The sequence below is a fragment of the Carcharhinus amblyrhynchos genome, chromosome 25, assembly GCF_965287045.1.
Source record: "Carcharhinus amblyrhynchos chromosome 25, sCarAmb.v2.hapA, whole genome shotgun sequence".
NCBI lineage: Eukaryota > Metazoa > Chordata > Chondrichthyes > Carcharhiniformes > Carcharhinidae > Carcharhinus > Carcharhinus amblyrhynchos.
The window spans coordinates 2,461,127-2,477,448 of NC_137348.1; the positions used below are offsets into that span (position 1 = coordinate 2,461,127).

A 16,322-nucleotide genomic window follows, 5' to 3' on the forward strand; every position below is an offset into this window, starting at 1 on the left:
GACGGCTGGAGATGGGACTAAGCACAGTGGATGACCAAGACGTCTTCTGTATCTTGTCCTACTCTTCGCATTCCATGATGCTTGCGGAGACCGCCATCTTGACCGTTGGACCTTCCAGTGGTCTCATCCGCTCAATCCACCAGAGTCTGTCTTCATATGCTGGGATAGACATCTCCCTGTCTCACTGAGGGTTGAGATCTGTTGGCTACCCTCACCTGTTTAGACAGCTTGTCGAAGCCGTTGCCCAGGGTGTGGCCGCTGTCACATGCAAACAGCTACAGGGGAGCCACGGGTGAGAGCTGAGTGCCAGGTGGGGACAAAGGGTGGACAAACTGCCCTGAAAAGGACGTGACATGTACCCGCACCCCCCCCCCCCCCCCAGAGGTACTATCCTCCCTGACACCTCATACAGCCTATAGACCTCAATCTCTCAGGAGTTTCCCCCCTCCTGAGTACAGATGGTACAACTCTCATTACAGAGAGGGCTCAGATCCTGCAGAGATGGACTGAACAATTTGAAGCTGTCCTCAACCGACCGTCATCTATTAACGATGAGGCAATAGACAGGATTCCCCAGGTGGATATCAACAGCGCCATGGGTGACCCACCGGTAGTAGCTGAAGTCACAAACGCAGTCAGCCAGCTAACCAGTGGCAAAGCCCCAGGGGCAGGTACAATACCCACAGAGATCTACAAAGCTGCTGGTCCTGTACTTATCAAGAAGCTCACCGCGTTGTTCCAGTTCTTTTGGAAGCAAGGATCCATTCCTCAGGAACTTAAAGATGCTTCCATCATACCCCTCTACAAGAGGAAGGCTAATTGGCAGTATGCGACAATCACTGAGGAATCTCACTGCTCTCCATCACAGGAAAAACCGTCGCAAGAGTCTTGCTAAATCGTCTGGTCACTCATCTGGAGCTGGGCCTGCTTCCAGAGTCAGTGTGGCTTCCGCAAAGGTCGCAGGGCGCCAACTTCAGGAGAAGTGTCAGGAGCAGAATCACAAGCTCTACACAACCTTTGTTGACCTCGCAAAAGCTTTCGACACTGAGCCGACAAAGCCTGTGGAGGATCATGTCAAAGTTCGGCTGCTCACCCCAAATTCATTCAGCTGGTACGCCAGTTCCGTGATATCATGATGGCCAGAGTACTGGATGGCAGAGAATCCTCTGAGGCATTCCCAGTCACCAATGGCGTCAGACGGGGCTGTATGCTCGCACCCACACTGTTCAGCATGATGTTTATTGCCATGCTGAATGATGCCTTCCAGGGCAGTGTTGCTGGAATCAGCCTCAAATACAGAGCTCTTCAACCTGAGGAGACTTCAAGCTATTACCAAAGTGAAGGAATCTGTTCTGAGAGACTTCCACGGTTTATGACAACTTTGGACTCGCCATCAACATTAAAAACACCAAAGTCTTTACTAGCCTGCTCCTCATGCACCGTACACAGAATCCATAATCACAATCAAAGGGCAGAAACTACAGGCAGTGAATCAGTTCATATATCTTGGCAGCACCCTCTTTCGAGCAGTGACTATTGATACAGAAGTTAATTGCAGAATAGCAAAGGCAAGTTCTGCTTTCGGTAGACTGTGCTCCCACTGCGTGGGAAGGTTGAGGAATCAGCCCAGCAACAAAACTGAAGGTCTACAGCACCGTGGTACTCACTACTCTTCTGTAAGCCTGTGAAACGTGTACTGTGTATCAAAAGCATGCAAGACAGCTCAATCATTTCTACGTCTTGTCTTCGCAGAATATTACGCATCAGATGGCAGGACAAAGTACCAGATACTGAAGTGTTCTCTAGTGCAAGTCTTATCATCAGTCCACACATTGCTGAGAGCACAGACCCAGTGGGCAGGTCATGTCATCTGTATGCCAGACGAGCCCATACCCAAGCAGCTCCTTTTTTGGGGAACTCTCTGCAGGTAGATGCTCGCATGGAGGGCAGAAGAAACGTCACAAAGACATAAAGCCCTCCCTGAAGTCACTTGACGTAGATGTGGCCACCTGGGAAACGCTGGCGCAAAACTGCCCTACCTGGCGCTGCCTCATCCACAAGGACTGTCACGCTTACAAAGCAAGGTGACTTGCTGAAGCGCAACATAAACGTGAGCTGCGCAAGTCCAGAGCCACTAGCGCAACAACTACAGTGTCTACACAAGTCTGTCCAGTATGTGCCAGGACACTCGGTGCCCGAATTGGCCTGATCAGTCATCTTCAGACACACCGCATTCAGCCTCAAAATGACGAATGGTGTTGAGGTCCTCATTGACAACGATGGACAAACAACAACAGACAAAAGGACAGGCAAAGTTGTTCCTGCAAGTGAGGATTGGCAGTCCTGAACATGTGTGCTGTCTCCAACAGGCTGCAGCCCTTTGATACAAATTATATTTGAGAAAGGGAAATCCATGCAAGTTCAACTTCTTGGTTTGCTAACTGGCAATTAATTCAGAAAAAGGAAGTTCTGAGTGCCTGTCACAGCAGCAGTAAATGACAAAGAAAACTGCCTACCCAATGTGTTTTCCCACTAGTGACATTGTTGAGATGTGACAGAACAAATTGACCTTTTTGAGTACCAAGTGTCTTTTGAAACTTGCAAGTTTTTAACTGCTAAAAGTATCTTCCGAATGGACTGTACACCATCTAGCTGGCCAAAGCGTGTCTTTCCCACCAGATCCCGTTTCCTCCAACTTGTGTTCCAGGGGAGGACAAAGAAAACAGATTCTGAAACTCTCCTTGAATCACAGCAGTGATGTTAATGACTTTGAGGAGCTTGCCAGCAGTGGTTCAAAATAACTTGTTCATTAAGTGACACCATGCTTTGAGCTACACCATCTTAATGCTGAGGTAGAGCAGCAGCAGAGAAGGAAAAAAGAGACAAATACTGCACTCCAAATTTGGCATGTCTGCTATGACTCTCCAATTTTTTATAAGTGCATCATAGAAAGCATTCTTACTTGTTGTATCACAGCTTGGTATGGCTCTTGCTCTGTCCAAGACCACAAGGAACTACAAAGGGTTGTGAACATTAGTCCAGTCCATCAGGCAAATCAACCTCCCATCCGTTGAGTCAGTCTACACTTCATGCTGCCTTGGAAAACCAGCCAGCATAATCAAGGACCCTATGCACCCCAAACATTCTCTTCTCCACCTTCAGGAAAATTATACAAAAGTCTGAACGTGTACCAATCGACACAAGAACAGCTTCTTCCCTACTGCTTTCAGACTTTTAAATGGACTGTCCATATATTAAGTTGATCTTTCTCCACACCCTAGCTGTAACTGTAACACTACATTCTGCACTTTCTTTCTCCCTTACATACTCTATGAACAGTATACTTTGTAGCATGCAAGAAACAATACTTTTCACTGTATCCCAATGTGACAATAAATCAAATCAAAACCACTAAAAATTCATGGGACTTCTTGCTCCATGTGCCCAATGATCTGTGGGGTCAAGAACCAGCCTGTTGAATCACATGAAGATCAGTGACAGAAACTCTGGGGTTTCTGTCCTGAGAAGAAACAGGAATAGATGTCATCCTTGAATTGAGGGATGGCTGACTTTGCTTAAAGCAGATGCACCTGTACCTTTTTATTCCAGTTCTGATGAAGGTCTCAGCCATGAATTGTTTGTTGTTTCTTTCGCCACAAAAGCTGCCCGACCTGCTGAGTCCAAAGAACAGAGAAAATTACAGAGCAGGAACAGGCCCTCCAAGCCTGCACCAATCAAACTACCCAACTTAACTAAAAACCCCCTACTTTTCTGGGGTCCGTGTCTCTCTATTCCCATCCTATTCATATATTTGTCAAAACGCCCATTAAAGCTCACTATCATATCTGCTTCCACTACCTCCCCTGGCAATGAGTTCTAGGCACCTATCACCCTCTGTACAAAATCTGTCTTGTGCATTTCCTTTAAACATTGCCTCTTACTCCTTTAAAGCTGTGGCCCCTAGTAATTGACTCTCTCACCCTGGGGAAAAAGCTTCTGACTATCCACTCTGTCCATACCCCTCAACCTCCATTGTTCCAGTGAGAACAAACCAAGTTTCTCCAACTTCTCCTCATTGCTAATGCTCTCCATACTAGGGAACATCCTGGTAAATCTTTTCTGTACCCTCTCCAGCCTCCACATCCTTCTGGTAGTGGGGTGACCAGAATTGAACACTGTTCCAAGTGTGGCCTAACTAAGTTTCTATAAAGCTATAACATGACTTGCCAATTTTTAAACTCAGTGCCCTGGCCGCTGAAGGCAAGCAAGACATATGCCTTCTTGACTACCTTCTCCACCTGCATTGCCACTTTGTGACCTGTGTACCTGTACACTCAGATCCCTTTGCTTATCAATACTCTTAAGGGCTCTGCCACACATTGTCTTATTTGTATTAGACCTTCTAAAATGCATTACCTCACATTTGTCCAGATTAAACTCCATCTGCCACCTCTGCCCAAGTCTCTAACTGATTTATATCCTGCTGTACCCTCCGATGGTCCTCATTGCTATCTGCAAATCCACCAACCTTTGTGTCGTCTGCAGACTTACTAATCAATCCAGTTACATTTTCCTCCAAATCCTTTTTTATGTATTACAAATAGGTATTTCCAGCATTTTCTCCTTTGTTCATTCCAGATACTGGAAATGTAAAAAAAACAAAGAAAATTACAGCACAGGACTGAACTAAAATCCCCTACCCTTCCAGGGACCATATCCCTCTATTCCCATCCTATTCATGTATTTGTCAAGATGCCCCTTTAAAAATCACTATGATGTTTGTTTCCACTACTTCCCCCACCAGCGAGTTCCAGGCATCCACCACACTGTATAAACTATGGTGCTTCATGTGGCCAAATAGTCACCTGGCCCTCACTACTAGACTTATAGACAAAGTTTCAGCACATCGCTGGAGAGGGGTGTTAATGATGGTCAATATTATGGATATTTCTGTGTTCCAGTGATTCAAAATGAGTGAGTTTTTATTCTCTCTGTAGATTATCCAGAACGTGGTGGGAACGGCTTTGATTGTCTTGGTGGCGATTGGCTTCAAAACTAAGCTGGCAGCTCTGACCCTGGTTATCTGGCTCTTCAGTCTTAACCTCTATTTCAATGCCTTCTGGACAATCCCCGCCTACAAGCCCATGCATGACTTCCTGAAATACGACTTCTTCCAGAGCATGTCTGTGATTGGGGGGCTGTTGCTTGTGGTTGCCCTGGGCCCTGGTGGTGTCTCGATGGATGAGAAGAAGAAAGAGTGGTGATCAGTGTAAAGTCTCCAAAACTGCAGGCCTCTTGCCCCTCCTCCCTTCCCTTCTCCCTGCACCCTCCCCTTCCTGCACCCATGTTCCCCTCCCCCCACTCTCTGCCCACAAATCGCTGTTTTGTATAGTTTAAGGACTTTGTCCTACATTTTCAGTGCATTTGCACATTCGGGGTTTGTATTTGCTCCACCTATTCGTATTGGTAACCTGACAAAGCACAGCTTTATTTTGGGTTTCAGATATAAAAGAAAGCAGTAAGGACGTTTCAATGTCCCAGTGGAAAGATTCTTACGGTTCAGACTTTTAAAATTGGCTGTGTATTAAAGAATTGCAATCCTTCCTTTTCTTAAAAAAAAAGATAACGGTCAAAATAAAGTCCCAATTTATGCTCCCGCAACTGTGCAGAGTTCCCTCTCTTTTCCTGAGCAATAAGGGAAAGAGTTGGAATGTTCTCCCTCTCTGCTGAGTCTCAATTCCTAGCTGCTGACAAATTTATTTAATTACACTTCACTATAAATGGCAACATTCTCTGATAGAGTTGGAAGAAACAACTGAAACTAAAAGAACACTAAACTGTGCCAAACTGAGATCCTCCTGCTGTTTAAACCCTCCCTCGGTACACCTGTCCAAACTAAGGATTGGAAGGTCTGATTTCAAGTTAAAAGAAGTGTTACTCCCTCCTCCCCTGAGTGCCATTCCCATACTGGACTCTAACTAAAGCTTTTCGCTCCCTCCAGTCAAGGGTAGAGAGCAGTTATGGAACAGCCATTCACAAAGACTGTTACCAAGGCTTAGCACCTCCTGCAGAAGGATTGGGAGTATGCAATGCAAGCTGTCCACGTAGTTAGCATGCAAAGCAGGCCAGGCCAGGATTCCATTTCCCCAGTGTTTTGTGGAGCTAAATGAGTTAAGGGATTGGTTGTCACAAGAGTTAAGGAGAGGAAAAGCAACCAGGATTGAGGTTTGTTAGCCAGTGGCCCAATTCCAGAAACCACATACACTGTGTATGTGTCTTGATTGATGCCCTCTTCCATTGCCAATATTTGGACCTCAGTGCTGCAGGCACAGGCCCACAGAATGCTCCATTGGTAGCCACGACCTGTGGAAACAGTATCGAAGCTAGAGGCTGCTCCTTCAGGGGAGGGATAATGTGGAATTTCACAGCCACTACCAGGTGGAGATATGTTCAAGGTGCAGAGTGCACCTTCAGACTGAATGTCTGCTATGCTTTTAAGTGAAGCTTGCAGTGGAACTTATCATGTTAATGATGGAATTGGCATTAACCCACACTGCCACTGAGTATTCCTATTTTAAGATTAATCTCACTTGGGCCACACATGTCCTAATTCCCAAAGAATTATTCTCAGCTTTGAGATATGTTTTTAAAAGCGGTTGCCTCATTCATCTTTCCTTTCGTGTTTGCTAGTCTTTAGTAGCCTGGCCTGCAGAGCAGCACAAACAGGTGTTGGTTTGTGCACAGCTCCCATAAGTGTTTTTCTGCTTTAAACAACAGTTGTCACAGACTTTCTCCTGAGTTGGTACTCTGGATCCTGATCATACTTTGGTGATTCTCCCAGGGAAGTGCATGGGGACATGGAGTCAGATTGTCAGTCTTGTCTGTGATGCCCTCTGCAGTTGAATAATGCTAATTTTTTCAGGTTTGTAGGGGACAGCTGGGCAGCCAGCACCTTTGGAACTGGAGATTCCTGGCAAAAGTCAACTTCAGGAGATGAGGGACAGGGAAATAATTATTTATATAAATACAGCAATAAAGATGGACTCTTATTCTTACACTCAGTGCAATAACTGTGTCAGTATTAGTTGATATGCCTGACTTGAGAAGGGGGCAAGGGGTGACACCTAGTTTCATCTGGGAAAATGTTTACACAGCTGCTTTTTAAAAAATTTTCACACAAAAACCAAGCTTACTTAAGTGGAGCTGAGCTGTTGCTGTTGTGTGAACAGCTACAGCCCCTAGGGTTATGGTTACTGCAAGATGTCAGGAACTTCTGTTCCCTTCGGAAGATTATTTAGTTTGTTAAAATAAAAGTTATGAATTCCCCTGTACTCCCTCCACATTGTTGCATTTCATACAATTTGTTTCTCAGCTTTATCAGATTGTGATTGTTTCTGCTGAACTGGCAGCTTCAGAGCAGCTGCTCCCAAACTCACCAGTCCAGAGTGCTGAGAAAACCATTTGCAAGTTCTCCTCCCAAGTCTCAGCACCTCAGATACAATCACCACTCCCACACCAAAATCTGAACTCCCTCGCTATTAGCACCCAGCAGTTGAAGCAAACAGCACTCAGGTATAGACAATAACGGACTGTCTCACAAGTGATGCCCACATCCAAGACAAAAGTAGAACCACAATTGAATCATCCTGGAGTCTTTGATTGCAGAAGTTTGTAGTCACTGCTGCACAATGCAGGTCAGCCCACATCCTGACTGAGATTGCATTAAGTCCAGTACATCCACCCAGCACTCATGACATTGTAACCAAAACTCTGCTGCCCAAATCCTAACTCACCAAACACGTTCACCCATCACCTCGAAGCATGCTGGCCAACTCTACCTCCTGGTTAAGTAACATTTCAATATTAAAACTTAACCCCCACCATTTTCAAATCCCTCTATGACCTTGTCACTCTCTACTTCTAATCTCCAGCCACACAACCTCCTGAAATGTCTCATTCCCCCAACTCTGGCCCTGAATATCTCTGATTTTAGTCATTCCACCAATGCCTGGGCCCTGGCATTCCCACCCTAAACCCCTTAAGATTTTCTTAAAAAGCGACCAGTTAAAATATCTTCTGAAACCCTACAGTGCAGAAGGAGGCCCATACATTTACCCTAGCTAGTCCCCCTGATGTGAAGAGGCCAATTTAGCATAGCCAATCCACCTAATTCACACATCTGTGGACATCTTATGATTTGCTATCAAATCTTGTTTGATGATGCTTCTGTCAAGCACCTCAGAACATTAACGGTGCTGTAACACAAAGTATTGCAGGTGCAGCAGGTGGTCAGGAAGGCGAATGGGATGCTGGCCTTCATAGCGAGGGGAATTGAATATAAAAGTAGGGAGGTCTTGCTGCAGCTGTATAGGGCATTGGTGAGGCCGCAGCTGGAGTACTGTGTGCAGTTTTGGGCGCCGCACCTGCGCAAGGATATTTTGGCCTTGGAGGGAGTGCAGAGGAGGTTTACTAGGCTGATACCGGAGTTGAGGGGGTTGAGCTATGAGGAGAGGCTGAATAAACTAGGCTTGTACTCATTAGAGTTTAGAAGAATGAGGGGAGATCTCATTGAGACGTATAAGATGATGAATGGGATGGATAGGATAGAGGTGGAAAGACTCTTCCCGCTCAAAAAAGACAGTAGGACTAGGGGGCACAGCCTCAAGATAAAGGGGGGGCGGTTCAGAACGGAGTTGAGGAGGAACTTCTTCACTCAAAGGGTGGTGAATCTCTGGAATTCTCTGCCCGTTGAAGTGGTGGAGGCTGCCTCGCTAAATATTTTTAAGAAGCGGGTTGATGGGTTTTTGATAAGAGAGGGGATTAAGGGTTATGGGGAGAGGGCGGGAAAGTGGAACTGAGCCACGACAGATCAGCCATGATCTTATTGAATGGCGGGGCAGGCTCGAAGGGCCAGATGGCCTACTCCTGCTCCTATTTCTTATGTTCTTATGTTATGTTCAGATCCCAGAGTGGGTCAGCATTCATTCGAAAAGGAAGGGGAAATGGTTTAATGTTCACTTAGTTAAGCAAACGGTAAAAAGATGCTCACAATCTCACTGTTTCAGATGTACTTTAATTGCTATGCAAATATGAATTGAACTATACAATTATCACTCAGCATGTTGCACGCAGTGTAGAAGAGTTGAGCCACTCCCAGAATTAGTTCTGATTTCGAGCTTTCTGGCTCGTTTTAAACTTCCTGCAATGGTTGGATCTTTGAGGTGCCCCTTCCTTCAATTTCTTCTTTGTAAAGGGCTGTGGTTCTGCCTGTATTTGGAGGAAATAGAACAGATCATAGAATCTACAGTGCAGCTGGCGGCCATTTGGCCCATCAAGTTTGCACTGACCTCAATCTCATCCAGGACATAATCACACACATTTACCCGAGCCAGTCCACCTGATGCTAGGGTCAATTTAGCATAGCCAATCCACCTACCCTGCGCATCTTTGGACTATAGGAGAAAACCGGAACACCCGAAGGAAACCCACGCAGACACGGGGAGAATATCCACACGCCACACACAGCAGTCCAAGCTAGGAATTGAACCTGGGTCTCTGGCGCTGTGAGACAGCAGTGCTAACCACTGTGCCACTCTATTACATATCAGGCGAAGAGCAGTGAATTGCGTGACATCAATGCCCAAACTTACTTCATTTTATGTTTAAGTTTATTGATTTATTAGTCACAAATAAGGCTTACATTAACACTGTGATGAAGTTACTGTGGAAGTTCCCTTAGTCGTCACACTCCAGCACCTGTTTGGGTCAATGCACCGAACTGGGAGGAAACCCACGCAGACACAGGGAGAACATGCAAACACAGTACAGACAGTGACCCAAGCCAGGAATCGAACCCGGGTCCCTGGCGCTGTGAGGCAGCAGTGCTAATCACTGTGCCACCACACAATGAGAGAAACCACACCCGCTAAGAGGCCATTTAGCCCCTCAAGCCAATTTTGAGAGGCAATCAGGTCACATTTGATTTGTGCCACAACTCCATTTACCCTCCTTGCCTCAATATGCACCCAACCAACATCTGTTAATTCAGTCTTGAAAGCTCCCTCCCAGTTGTTTCCATAATCCAATCTTTACGTTAGGTAGGAGTACTGAGGAGATTGTGGTCGGTGTGGGAATTGGGGGGTTTTCATTGGGAACGGGTATTGGAGTTAGAGAAATAAAGTGATAGATGTTATTAATAAAGAGTTACGCTATGATCAATTGAATAGCAGAACAGATACACTGGGTGGACTGGCTTCCTATTCTGAAGAATGTCAGGGAATTAAACACATTCCTTTGCTGTTCTTGTGTGATGGGTGCAGCCTCTACCTTTTTCCGCTTTCTTGGCAATGGCGTCTCGACCTCCATCTTTTCACTGTCACTTTCCTCCTGATTCACAAGCAATTCTGTCCTTGTGTCGTCATTTCTGTTGAAGAGATGTTCTGCAAAATAAATGTGAACTGTTAGGACTGGACAGGTCACTGAGCCCAAGAATAAAAGACAGCTGGATTATCAGTAGAGATACAGTCAGTAACACAGGGTGTTGGGGAGAGAGGGGTTACTGAGTGTGAGAGAGCTGGATTAACATCAGTAGAGATATAGTTAGTAACACAGGGCGCTGGGTGGGGGATGATTGCTGAATGATGGTGCGAGGGAGCTGAATAAAGGTACATTATTTTCCTTAGAGCGACAAGTTTAAGGATAGTTGATTTTTTTAAAACTCAACTAGTTGTGATCAGGAATTGCTGATGGAAATGTTGGTGGAATCAGACTTAACAGTACCTTTCAACAGGGAATTAGATAAATACTTGGTGATGGGGAATATGCAGGGAAATGGCAGGGGGTGGAAAGAACTGGATAGAATCAGCACAGAGAATGGACCAAATGGCCTCCTCCTGCCCTGGGTGACTGTAACAGAAATCTCAGGTCTCTAAAACACTAGTGAAATCCAAGTTAAAGGTTGCAGCCTCCAACCAATCACATGGTCTCAGCTTGCAGTAACTCACCTGGGTACAGGTCACTCATACTGTCATCCGAGTTGTCATTCTCACTTCCTTCATCATTCCCGTCTGGCTCCCAGAACTTCTGATTGCGGTAAGTGTCCTTACTGTCAGATTCCCGATTCTGTTTCTTCTGTGACAAACATGCCGGGATGAAGGGGACCCCGAGAGCAGCACATTCGTTAACTGAGTCAAGACAGAAGGACACAGCATGAGAGAGACACTGCACTACACCATTCCCATCCATAATCGGGGCGATACTATTGCACTGGCACTGGCGAGGATCCTGGCAATACCAGTTTGCTCCATCTGTAAGGACAACAGTTCCATTGTCCCCACTCCCCACAAGTGTCAAATCAAATCAAAGTGTCAGAATCAGATATGCAAATTTCACACAGGCGAGTTACAGACTGGAATCTAATCAAGGGGTTCGGGGTGGTTTATATATAGAATAACAGGTACCCGGGAGTGAGTTACAGACTGGAATCTAATCGAGGGGTTCGGGGTGGTTTATATATAGAATAACAGATACCCGGGAGTGAGTTACAGACTGGAATCTAATCGAGGGGTTCGGGGTGGTTTATATATAGAATAACAGATACCCGGGAGTGAGTTACAGACTGGAATCTAATCGAGGGGTTCGGGGTGGTTTATATATAGAATAACAGATACCCGGGAGTGAGTTACAGACTGGAATCTAATCGAGGGGTTCGAGTGGTTTACATATAGAATAACAGATACCCAGGAGTGAGTTACAGACTGGAATCTAATCGAGGGGTTCGGGGTGGTTTATATATAGAATAACAGATACCCGGGAGTGAGTTACAGACTGGAATCTAATCGAGGGGTTCAGGGTGGTTTATGTATAGAATAACAGATACCCGGGAGTGAGTTACAGACTGGAATCTAATCGAGGGGTTCGGGGTGGTTTACATATAGAATAACAGATACCCAGGAGTGAGTTACAGACTGGAATCTAATCGAGGGGTTCGGGGTGGTTTATATATAGAATAACAGATACCCGGGAGTGAGTTACAGACTGGAATCTAATCGAGGGGTTCGGGGTGGTTTATATATAGAATAACAGATACCCGGGAGTGAGTTACAGACTGGAATCTAATCGAGGGGTTTTGAACATGTGAATTAGCTTCGACATCACCTTGAGTTTATAACTAATAAGTTGAGCCACCTGGTTAATAAACTATTTACATGCCGTGCACTCCCCCCTCCTTGTCCAGATGAGCAGCACTTACATTTCTTCAGTGCTCTTTGATAACGTTTTCCATTCACGTGGCGAAGAACATGCTGAGGAATCTTATTAATGTGGCGGATTGTCAATTTACAGAACAGCTGCTGCCTGAGAACACACAAGAAGAATTAAAGAAGGATCGTGCATTTCTGCAGCACCTACCACCTCCAAACATCCCAAATCACTTCAGAGTAAATGAAGCACGTTTTGGGACTATAGTCACTGCAGCCAGTGTACGCACAGCAAGCTGCCAGAGACTGCAGGGGAAGAACTGCTAGATAATCATTTGTTTAGAGGTGGATTGTAGGATAAATATTAGCTGCGACACATGGGGGAAATTAATAAAATAATGGCTGAAGGATTATTTTCATTCCAAGATGGAAAGATTGTGCCTCAGTTAGATATTTAAACTGAATGACAGCAACTCCAACAGTGCGGCACTCCCTCAGCACTGACTCTGATAGTGCGGCACTCCCTCAGCACTGACCCTCTGACAGTGCGGCACTCCCTCAGTACTGACCCTCTGACAGTGCGGCACTCCCTCAGCACTGACCCTCTGACAGTGCGGCACTCCCTCAGCACTGACCCTCTGACAGTGCGGCACTCCCTCAGCACTGACCCTCTGACAGTGCGGCACTCCCTCAGCACTGACCCTCTGACAGTGCGGCACTCCCTCAGCACTGACCCTCTGACAGTGCGGCACTCCCTCAGCACTGACCCTCTGACAGTGCGGCACTCCCTCAGCACTGACCCTCTGACAGTGCGGCACTCCCTCAGCACTGACCCTCTGACAGTGCGGCACTCCCTCAGCACTGACCCTCTGACAGTGCGGCACTCCCTCAGCACTGACCCTCTGACAGTGCGGCACTCCCTCAGCACTGACCCTCTGACAGTGCGGCACTCCCTCAGCACTGACCCTCTGACAGTGCGGCACTCCCTCAGCACTGACCCTCCGACAGTGTGGCACTCTCTCAGCACTGACCCTCTGACAGTGCGGCACTCCCTCAGCACTGACCCTCTGACAGTGCGGCACTCCCTCAGCACTGACCCTCCGACAGTGCGGCACTCCCTCAGCACTGACCCTCTGACAGTGCGGCACTCCCTCAGTACTGACCTTCTAACAGTGCAGCGCTCCTTCAGTATTGATCTGAGGATCCTCTGACAATGTGGCACTCCCTCAGTACTGTCATGTGTTTGTCAGTCTGAATTTTGTGCTCTGATCTCTGAAAACCCTGAGCAAGTTTGATGGGGACAATGTAATGAGAGCTTACTCTGTATCTAATCCTGGGCTGTACCTGTCCTGGGAATGTTTGATGGGAGTCATGATGTGAGATGCCAGTATTAGACTGGGGTAAACACAGAAGTCTCACAACACCAGCTTAATATCCAACAATTCAGCAAACACCACTAGCTTTCGGGGCTCTGCCCCTTCGTCAGGTGAGAAACTCCCTCTACACTCCCTATGCAGCGTAGGGGTGAGAGACACTCACCTGACGAAGGGCAGAGCCCTGAAAGCTACTGGTGTTTGCTACCAAATAAATTGTTGGACTTTAACCTGATGTTGTGAGATTTCTTACAGTGTTTGATGGGGATACAGTGTAGAGGGAGCTTTACTCTGTATCTAACCCCGTGCTGTACCTGTCCTGGGAGTGTTTGATGGGGGGACAGTGTAAAGAGAGCTCTACTCTGTATCTAACCCCGTGCTGTACCTGTCCTGGGAGTGTTTGATGGGGGGACAGTGTAAAGGGAGCTCTACTCTGTATCTAACCCCATGCTGTATCTGCCCTGGGAGTGTTTGATGGGGGGACAGTGTAGAGGGAGCTTTACTCTGTATCTAACCCTGTGCTGTACCTGTCCTGGGAGTATTTGATGGAGACAGTGTAGAGGGAGCTTTAATCTGTATCTAACCCCGTGCTGTCCCTGTCCTGGGAGTGTTTGATGGGAGTATAGTGTAGAGGGAGCTTTACTCTGTATCTAACCCCGTGCTGTACCTGTCCTGGGAGTGTTTGATTGCTCAGAGATATCAATTCTGACCATTGTGCACTTACGGATTTTTTGTGCTGGGGACGATATGTGGCTCGTACTGACTGTAGTTAAATGGTTCCTTCATTGCTAAGCGCTGGTACTTCTTGCCCTTGGTGTAGGCTTGCAGATCTGCCAGTCGGCACGGCAACTCATGGCCAGTTAAAGAACATTTCACCTTCAACATATTGCAGAAAAAAAAATTACTATCAGTTGAAAACATTCGCAGTAACTTTGTTTCAATCTCACACAGCAATCCCCACAGCATAATTGAATGTGGAGCATTAGGGAGCATCCCTAAAGTGCCTAGTTGAACATGCCTCACTCCTCCAAAACCACACTGGCTGCTCAATATTGAACGCTGCTTGTGGGATCCTGCTCTGCTGACACGAACCAGCCTGCTGCCCTGTATGGCAGCATTCATCCTGGTTTTTAGTTAGTGAATTGAATGATGTACAGGAGGGGCTTGGGGCCAGAACCTAGTTCAATTTGAGTGTGGTGGCTCAGTGGGACAATGGTAAGCACTGCTGCCTCACAGAGCCAGGGACCCAGGTTCAATTCCTGCCTTAGTGACTGTTCGTGTGGAATCTGCATGTTCTCCTCATGTTTGTGTCACTTTCCCCTGGGTGCTCCAGATTCCTCCCACAGTTCAAAGATGTGCGGGTTAGATGGATTGGCCATGCTAAATTGCCCCTCAGTGTCCCAAGATGTGTAGATTAGATGGATTAGTGGGGTAAATATGTGGGATTACAGGGAAGCTGTGTCAGAATCGGTGAAGACTCAATGGGCTGAATAGCCTCCTGCATTGTCAGGATTCTACATATACAACTGAACTGACCATCGCTGAGTGGAATCCTGTGTTTCATATTGCCCCTCATACCAAGGAGAATACCAACACTTTCCATGCCAAACCTGGCCCCCTTGCCCTCCCACCCCCAACATCTCCACCCCAGAACCACAAGCTAAGTTCATCAACTTATTTTTCAATAATTACTTGTGTTGCTGATCTCCCTCATTGTCCTGATGAGATGGTGACCTTTTGTATAAGTTTGTCGGAATTGACAGTCTCATTGGGTCAGTCCAGAGAGTAAAGTCAAACACATAGATGTGGGACTGGAGTCACAAATATAATCCCAGGCTGTGTAAGGATGGCAGGTCTCCATCCCCAAAGAACATGAGTGACCCAGTTGGGTTTTTAGGACAATCCCACGAACAGTTTCATACTGATTACAGATTTTTAATTAAGATTCTCAGAATGCCCACGGTCCGATTTGAAATCATGTTCTCTGCATTGCAGCAACAAAACCGCTCACTGCAACCTGATTACTGGCCAACCCCATTCTTCCCCAGAGAAAACACGAGGCTTTTACACAGTTGCTGCAGACTTTCCCTTCGTAGGGGCTGCAAGTGACCCACGTCCCAACAAGGGGCAGGATTGCTGTGCATGGGGCAGAGCTACTTAATGGGGTGTTGGGGGGAGGACTTAAAGGGGCCGAGGGAGTATTTAAAGAGTTCCGGGGGGCATATTTAAAGGAGCTGGAGGAGTATTTAAAGGCACCGGGGCAGTTTTTAAAGGGGCCGGGGAATATTTAAAGGAGCTGGGGGGTGTATTTAAAGGGCGCGTGGGGGGTATTTAAAGGGGGCGTGGGGGGTATTTAATGGCCTCTCTGCCCGCACTCACTCGGTTGTTGTGGTCGGGCTGCAGTGCCGGGTGCTGCTGGAGGAAGGCGGCCAGTTCCGGGGACAGGGCGGCGGCACCCGGGGCCTCCATGGCACCGGTTCGATCCGAATCGAATCCAGAGGGTCGACTGGACTTCCGGACCAAACACGTGGGCCGCCTGAAGCCGGAAACAGAGTGTGGCGTCACTTCCGGGTTTAAAGCCTAAAGTGAGAGCAATCTGCAGCGTATATATAAAATTTCACCAAATTGTCCAACCGCTCCGCCACCCCCCCACCCGGGCTCCAGGCTCAGGACCGCCGCCTCACCACCCCCAGCACAAAACTAACCATTTGTTCAAGAGATCTTTGTTCTGGAAGCCTCTGTGGATGTGAAT

The 16,322-nt window shown here is 46.9% G+C and overlaps 2 protein-coding genes across 2 annotated transcripts in view; one reads left to right on the forward strand and one right to left on the reverse strand.

The window, feature by feature from the left end:
* Window positions 1–7,624, forward strand: part of LOC145358247 (surfeit locus protein 4) — a 29,478-nt gene extending 21,854 nt beyond the window's left edge. The window contains exon 6 of the mRNA XM_080212099.1: window positions 4,998–7,624. Within this exon, the coding sequence (XP_080068225.1) occupies window positions 4,998–5,264 (267 nt within the window). The 3' untranslated portion in view covers window positions 5,265–7,624. The remainder of the gene's footprint in view (window positions 1–4,997) is intronic.
* A 1,429-nt stretch (window positions 7,625–9,053) lies between these two features.
* LOC145358228 (surfeit locus protein 2-like) lies at window positions 9,054–16,099 on the reverse strand. The gene is made up of 6 exons (XM_080212067.1): window positions 15,950–16,099; window positions 14,295–14,446; window positions 12,251–12,354; window positions 11,004–11,183; window positions 10,327–10,439; window positions 9,054–9,267 (listed from the first exon to the last, which is right to left on the reverse strand). Exons 1-6 carry the CDS (start codon window positions 16,037–16,039, stop codon window positions 9,160–9,162), a joined length of 747 nt encoding a protein of 248 aa, XP_080068193.1. The 5' UTR covers window positions 16,040–16,099; the 3' UTR covers window positions 9,054–9,159.
* Between the last annotated feature and the right edge of the window lie 223 nt (window positions 16,100–16,322).